A 7,827-nucleotide genomic window follows, 5' to 3' on the forward strand; every position below is an offset into this window, starting at 1 on the left:
CGGGGGCGCAGTGCCGTTCCCCCCCTGCCGGCACCGGTCAGTCCTGAGTGGCTTGGGACTCTGGCAGCTGCCTATTGGGGTATGCTGGGAGGGGTCTGCCCAGGGCTGCCTCTCTCTTTCTCCACTCCCCCTTGCTTTGTGTTAGGATAATTACACAGGATGCTGAGGAATTCATCAGAGCCACATTCACAATCGGAAGCAAACGATGAAATAACCAGTACAGCTCTAAGAGTTGCTAGTAGGGACTTGGCTTGGATGCTAGCTTGAGTGCAGCCAGGAGGTGCTTCACTGTAGATGGGCAAGGATGGTACCTTCCTACTGTGCATTGTGAAATGTCCAGCTGCAGCTGTGGTACCCAGACATGCAGGCAACTGAAGCAGGAACTCAGGAGAGCTCCAAGTCCTGGGGATGGGTGAGGCAGACCCTTCCACCTTTGCTGCATGGAAGGAAGAGCTCCCTGCCCTCCATGTTGTACTCAGAGTGACTATTTGTTTCTGTAGTGCAGGCCAGGAGCAGAAACAGCACATGAGCAGGGAATAATTTCTAGCCTCTGGGCTCCTGGAGGCAGCTCCCCCTCAGCCTGGAGACTCCTGGGACTATTTTTCTCCCTGCCACACAATGCTTGCTCCCAGGCTGCCTCCCAGCAAGCTGCCAGTGACCTATAGTGGGTAGGAAAGGCGCCCTGCACTCCCTGCCCCTTTCCTGATTCACCTCTCCCCCACCTATCTGGGGCTGCCTCTTTTAGCTGTCTACATGCCCAGTCTGGGGATGCTCTCTATCTGTGGGTTCCTCCTTGTTCTAACTGACCTCTCCCCGCAGACATTGTGGCAGACAAAGATGGGGTGACTCTGTCCCTGGAGGAGGATGTGGATGATGTTCACTTGGCTTACAAGACCCCAGAGAAGAAGAGCCTCCAAGAGATCCAGCAGCTGGACCAGGATGATGAGAGCTTGAACAAATACAAGCAGGCACTGCTGGGGCCCATTCCTGTGGCTGTTGGTAAGGCATGTCCAGAGCAGGGGCTCCAGGGAAGAGCTCCTTGCTGGGCGGGGTGTAGGGGGAGCGTTAGGCTCAGTCTCTCCACCCCGTTCCCATCCCCTTCTGTTTCTGTAAAGTGGCTGATAATCTGGAGCCTGACACTAAAGGCTGGGACAGTCTGGGAAATATTTCACTTGGGTCTTTCCAACTTCAGGCTTGAAGGATAAGCAGAGGTGGGGGTGGAGGTGGATTCTGCTTCAGGGGGCACAAGGGTGTGGGATAGCAGAATGTCTCCTTTTGCTGGTGTCTGTCCAGAGCGGCTGTTAGTTGTGGTAGTGGGGAGTGTGGGAGGGCAAGTGCCATCTCTCCCATTGGGAATGATGCCAGCTCAGCCTGCTCTAGTCTTTGCAGAAATGTCAGTTGCTCCAGACACACATAGGGAACACTAGTAGCCTCACCCATCGTACTCTGAACAGTAACAGCTGCCTGGTGTCAGCTCTGCACTGCAGTTACCTTGGTTACTAGTGTGCCACAGTAGTTTCCATAGCACCACTTACGGTGGAATCTTGTAAATTTTATTCCAAGTGACAATGATGGAGAAAGCCATTGCTAGGAGCTCCTGAGGACAAGGACTCACTGGCGTGGCACATGCACTGCAGCTAGCCTTACACTGTCAGATCCATATGGGTGCCTGGCTTTCTCTGCCTGCTTCTGTTTCCTGTGTGGGGACTCCCGCACCGCTGCTTCTTATTCTCTCCTTTGGCATATGCTCTCTGGAGGGCTCCTCTGATCTGGCTGAGGGGTGCTGATGGGGACTCAACTCCCTTTTAGATTACAGGCAAACCTGTGCCTCTGAGCTACGCTGAGGCAATTGCATTTTTCTCTATAGGTGGGGAGGCCTTTTTATCCTGGAGTACCAAGTGTGGCCACTGCATCCTTAAAATAAATCCCTGTTTCCTGGCTCTAGTGAACCACCAACCAGGATGGCTGATCTACTGGACAGGGCTTTAAACCGACTTTGCTGGGGGATGGGGAAACTCCAAGTGGAGCATGCCTGGGGACTGGCACACAGGAAAGCTCTCTTGTGGAGGACAGTAGCACAACTGTTTCTGAGACTGCTAATCAAACACAGCTCCCACAGCATCTCAGGAAAACGAGGGTGTCAATTGAGGGCCTCAGCTGCCTTTAGTCCAATGCCAGGAGCATGGAGAATAAGCAGGAGGAGCTAGCCCTCCTGTTCTCTAGTGGGCAATATGACCTGGTAAGGATCACGGAGACCTGGTGGGACTCCTTGCATGACTGGAGCCATAGAGGGCTACACCTTGCACAGAAGGAACAGAGTAGGGAAAAAAGGTGGAGGGGTAGCTTTCTAGGTGAGAGAGCAGTATACCTCTCTGGAGGCTGACATTGGCTCCAAAGATAAGCAGCTTGAAACCCTGTGGGTCAAGTTATGGGGGGGGGAGGTGGAGGGGGCAAGGTGAGAGAAACTGAACTGTAGGCGTTTACTACAGGCCACCAAAGCAAGGGGAGGAGCTGGATCTGGAGGTCGCACGCGCAAGGGTTATCATGGGTGACTTCAATTACCCGGACGTAGATTGGGAGGAACACTTGGCTAGGTCAGATCATTCACACAGTTTCCCGACTGCGATTGAGGAGCTCTTTCTGACCCAGGAAACATAAGGGCCAACCAGAGGCAACGTTCTCCTGGACCTGGTCTTGGCCAAGGGAGATGATCTGGTGTGTGGCTTGAACATTGAGGGTAACCTGGGCGACAGCAACAATGAAATTATCAGGTTCACCATCCACCACAAAGTGGACTAATCAACCAGCAGGATTGAAATCCTGGACTTCAAGAATGCTGGCTTCGACAGGCTCAGAGCATTAGTAGGGGAGGCGATGAGGGACCAGGAAGGGAAGGCAAATGGGGTGCACGAAGAGTAGTTGTTGCTCAAGGACACGATCCTTGAAGCACAAAAGAACGCTGTTCCTGCAAAGAGGAAGGTAGCAGGAGGGATGGGAAGCCCTTCTGGCTTAATAGGGACATTGCGGTCCTCTTAAAAAAGGAAAAAGAGGTTTACACACAGTGGAAGCTAGGGACAGTCCTCAAGGATAACTGTACTTTGGTGGCCAGCACTTGTAGGGAAATGATCAGGAAAGCCAAGGCGGCAACTGAGTTTAGGTTAGCCACGGGAGTCAAGGACAATAAGAAGTCCTTCTTTAGGTATGTAGGCAGCAGAAGAAAAAACAAATGGAAGTGTGGGATCCCTGCTTAACACCTCGGGACAGCTGGTAACCTACATTCAGGAAAAAAACCAACCTGTGAATGCCCACTTTGCTTCGGTATTTCGATGGGTCACGGGGAATGTCAAGTGAGATAAAGCTCAGGGGGCATTCAGGGACTGCCAGCCTCCCCACTGTGGATGCTGAGTGGGTGCAGTACCAACTAGAAAAGCTAGACATTTATAAGTCAGCGGAACCTGATGGATTGCATCCGAGAGTGCTGAAGGAGCTGGCTGAGGTCATCATGGAACCCCTGGCAAAACTCTTTCAGAATTTGTGGTGCAGAGGGGAGATTCCTGAGGATTGGAAGAGGGCCAATGTTGTGCCCATCTTTAAGAAGGGGAAGAGGGAGGATTCAGGCAACTATAAGCCAGTCAGCCTAACCTCTATCCCAGGGAAAAATCCTGGAAAAGCTCATTAAAGCATCTATGTGCAATACACTTGCAGAAGGTAAGATTCTGAATGATAGCCAGCATGCTTTTGTCACAGGTAGCTCTTGTCTTACCAGTCTCATCTCCATCTGTGACCAGGTCTCTTGCCACCTGGACAAGGGAGACAAGGTAGATGTTATACCTAGACTTCCAAAAGGCTTTTGATCTAGTATCCCATGATATCCATGTGGGAAAACTGAAAGATTGTGGGCTCAGCTGTTTGATGATTCAGTGGGTGGGAAACTGCTTTTGTCACAGGTAGCTCTTGTCTTACCAGTCTCATCTCCATCTGTGACCAGGTCTCTTGCCACCTGGACAAGGGAGACAAGGTAGATGTTATACCTAGACTTCCAAAAGGCTTTTGATCTAGTATCCCATGATATCCATGTGGGAAAACTGAAAGATTGTGGGCTCAGCTGTTTGATGATTCAGTGGGTGGGAAACTGGCTACAGGGTAGGACCCAGAGAGTTGTCATGAATGGATCCATGTCATCCTGGCGCAAAGTGGCCAGTGGTGTCCCTCAGGGGTCCGTGCTTGCACTGCTGCTTTTCAACATCTTTATCAATGATTTGGATGGGGGAGTGAAAAACTTGCTGGCCAGGTTCGCAGATGACGCTAAGTTATGGGGCAGCGTGGCCACACCAGAAGATAGATTGTTGATACAGGCGGACCTGGACAGGCTCGAGTTGGGAAGACCAAAACCAGATGAAGTTTAACACTTCCAAGTGTAAGGTGCTCCATCTGGGGGGTAAATAACCCTCAACATACGTATAGACTCAGAAGTGACAGCCTGACTTGCACCACAGCTGAAAGGGACCTAGGGGTAATGATTGACCACCGCATGAACACGAGCCATCAGCGCGATGCAGTGGCCAGCCGGGCAAACAACACGCTGGCATGCATCAACCAGTGGATCTTGTGTCAAACTAAGGAGGTGATACTCCCACTATGCTCAGCACTGGTGAGATCGCAGTTGGAGTACTGCATCCAGTTCTGGCTGCTGCACTTCAATAAGGACGTGTAAAAACTTGAGAGGGTCCAGAAAAGAGCCACCCGTATGAAGGGACTTGCAAGGCAAGCCATACAAGGAAAGGCTGAGGGACCTGGGCCTCTTTAGCCTAAAGAAGAGAAGGTTGAGAGGGGACTTGATAGCAGCTTACCACTACATCAGAGGAGTGCATCAGCATCTTGGTGAACAACTGTTCACTAGGGCACCCCTGGGGAAGACCAGCACCAATGGATATGGACTCCTGGAAGGCTGCTTCAGGCTTAATACCAGGAAAAACTGCTTCACAGGGTGTCCAGACTGTGGAATATACTCCCTCCAGAGGTGGTGCAGTCACCTACCCTGGAGGCTTTCAAGATGAGACTAGACAGTCACCTCACGGGGGTCACTTGACCCCAGTTACCTTCCTGCCTAGAGCAGTGGGGCTGGACCTGATGATCTGCAAGGTCCCTTCCAGCCCCTAACAATCTATGAATCTACGAAACCACAGTTAGATGTCCCTGAAGTGTGTATGAAGGCAGTAAGTGCCTTTGTGTGTGCTGTGAGCAGCTCTGTGAGTTACCTCTTCAATGATTCCATGGGGAGTTAGACACAGGGCACTCTGCCCCACTAGAGGTGTGTAAAATGGATGCTAGTGGCAAGAACCTTTTGGATGATGATGGCCTGTGAAACTTGTTCTCCAAAACACTTTCTCAGGGTTAGTCTGGTCTAGCCTGGACTGTCATGGACAATGGGGATTTATCTTTGCCTCTAGGAGTATCCTCTATTTAGAGTTGGGCCTGTAAAGAGAATTGTGTCACTGTGAACACCTGTAGGTACACAGATGAATCCAGATATTTCCTGGAAATGTCTGTGACCTCAAGGATAAAGTAATCCCCATTTGGGTATATTATTTTACTGGTATGGGAAATTCTCCAGTAAACTTCCTGAACTGGAGAGTAACTTGGAGGGCATGAGGCTAACAGAAGGGTTGTCACCTATGTTCCTGTGAAAACTGAGTGCCAGAACATCTTCCATCTATTTGGCGTATAAGTTGACTTTAAGCACGGTTCCATTCTACCCTATTCACATTCCTGAAAATTCATTAATTCATTGACTTCTGTAACACAGCCTGTCTTGGAGTCCCCCACAAGGGGGTGCTTGCTGTGGACCAAAGCAGCTTTGTCTGGTTTTTGAGAGTGTCCCCTAAAGCCACCCCAGGTGTGGCTTCTAGAGCTGGAAGAAGGGGGTGACGGTAGGGAGGGGGCTGGCTCCTTCCCACTCTGAGAGTGTCCTTTCGGTCTCTCACCCTCCTTGGTTTTCTGTAGCCCTGACCTAAGTGGCTAGCTTCTGGTTTCACTCCATTAGAATTAAATGTATGTCTCATTCAGATTCATAAAACAAAATCTAGCCATCCTGAGTGTCTTGATAGTGCACCCAACACTTCACTGACTGTTATTTCCACTTGTGACTTAATGTTCACCTGAATTAATGTTTCTACACTTGAGATAATGTTTTTACCTAAAGCTGAAAACAGTCTGCAGGGCTGTGAAATGGGAGTAGCTAACAGGAGAACTGTAGAAGAAAGGATAGCCTAATTAGAGGACGGTTAAAATGACAGAGGGTCGTTAACATGTGCAGTGAAGAGAGAATAGAAGGAATCAGATAGATTACAGCGAGCCATGAAGCTCCATCCTTCCTCCGTCTGGCCTGAATAGAAATGCAACTGCTGCTGCCAAGCAGGTGGTTTTAAATGTTGGGAATCAGAGAAGGTGCAACTTCACCAACACAGTCTCCCTAGATCTGTCCCTGTACATACAAATCATAAAAAAAATAAAACTGAACATCTAGTCCAACCCTGTGCTGGAGGCAGGATTATCCCTATCCAAACCATCCTATACAAATCCATTGTCCAACCCATTGGTAAAAATACATAGTCAACTGTGGCAGAGCACCTTTGGGGTGCTCGCCACTTTAGGTCTCTCACAGGCTCTGAGGGGAGCCTGCTCAGAGGAGCAGTAGGGGAAACATCCCCCATGTACCATTTAAAGAGGGATGGTGTGTGGCAGGGCACTGTTGGTGCCTGCCACTTCAAGACTGGGGCCAAGCAGCCAGCAGGTGCTTAATTGCGGTGGCCATTTTAGAGCTCTGGTTGCTTATATAAACAAGGCAGTTCACTGCTGGCAGCCCAGGCAGCAACATTGCCTGGCTGTGAGGCTCCATAACATCCTGGAGGTAAGGGTAGGAGCTGTAGGGGATGGTCAGGAGGTTCCTGGTCCTGAGCATGACCTAAACCTGAGCCCTGCCTGGAGTGGGTGGCCTGGTGGGGCTCTCAGTGGTGCGGGCGCCCCAGGAAATGCCAGGCTAGTGATCACCCTGGTGAAAGGCAGGTAGGGGTGTCTTAACCCTAGCCCTCACTTTTGAGTGGGTTTGTGTTGGGGGCCAGGCACGGCTTCGGCCACCTGAGCCCTGTGTGGGGTGCAAGACCCCAAGAGACCCCCGAGGAGGGAGAGTGGGGGCCAGGCACGGCTGCGGCCACCTGAGCCCACCGGGGAGCGAAGCCCCGTGGCCCCAAGTGAGGGGGCAGTGTGAAGCCGCAACTGAAGGGGGCAGAGATGGGGAGCCCCAGTGAAGGGGGAGAGAAGAACCAGAAGGCTGAGGGCCCAGTGTGTGTGTGTGTGTGTGTGTGTGGGTGTGTGTGTGTGTGGGTGTGTGTGTGTGTGGGTGTGTGTGTGTGTGGGTGTGTGTGTGTGTGGGTGTGTGTGTGTGTGGGTGTGTGTGTGTGTGGGTGTGTGTGTGTGTGTCTACACACATGTCCCAGAAGGGGCCCGAGTATGCTTAGACCCGGTCGGGTAATTGGCTAGCCACTACTGCAGTGAGAGTCGTGGGAGAGGCCCAAAAGATGGTACATCTGCCACCCAAGGAATAGACTAGCTAAGCTGATGGCCTAAGGGGCCCACTCCGAGGGTGAGCAAGGCAGCATAAGTTGGTGATAGATGAAAGAGCCCCTGTGAGAGAGGGTGGAGTATGTGAGGCGTGGATGAGAGGCGGGCGGTGTAAATGTGCGGGTGACTGAGGCCTGATGGTGTGGCCCAAGCTTGCTCTGGCGGTCGGCCAAGAGCACTGTAACATCTGGATGCCATCTGCGAGGC

At 51.4% G+C, this 7,827-nt stretch overlaps 1 protein-coding gene across 1 annotated transcript in view; it reads left to right on the forward strand.

Moving 5' to 3' along the window:
• The first annotated feature begins 294 nt into the window (after nucleotides 1-294).
• Nucleotides 295-7,827, forward strand: part of ARHGDIG (Rho GDP dissociation inhibitor gamma) — a 38,545-nt gene continuing 31,012 nt past the window's right edge. The window contains exons 1-2 of the mRNA XM_014518630.2: nucleotides 295-307; nucleotides 820-999. Coding sequence (XP_014374116.1) covers nucleotides 295-307; nucleotides 820-999 — 193 coding nt within the window. The remainder of the gene's footprint in view (nucleotides 308-819; nucleotides 1,000-7,827) is intronic.

Source organism: Alligator sinensis, unplaced genomic scaffold, assembly GCF_000455745.1.
Source record: "Alligator sinensis unplaced genomic scaffold, ASM45574v1 scaffold410_1, whole genome shotgun sequence".
NCBI classification, from domain to species: Eukaryota; Metazoa; Chordata; order Crocodylia; family Alligatoridae; genus Alligator; species Alligator sinensis.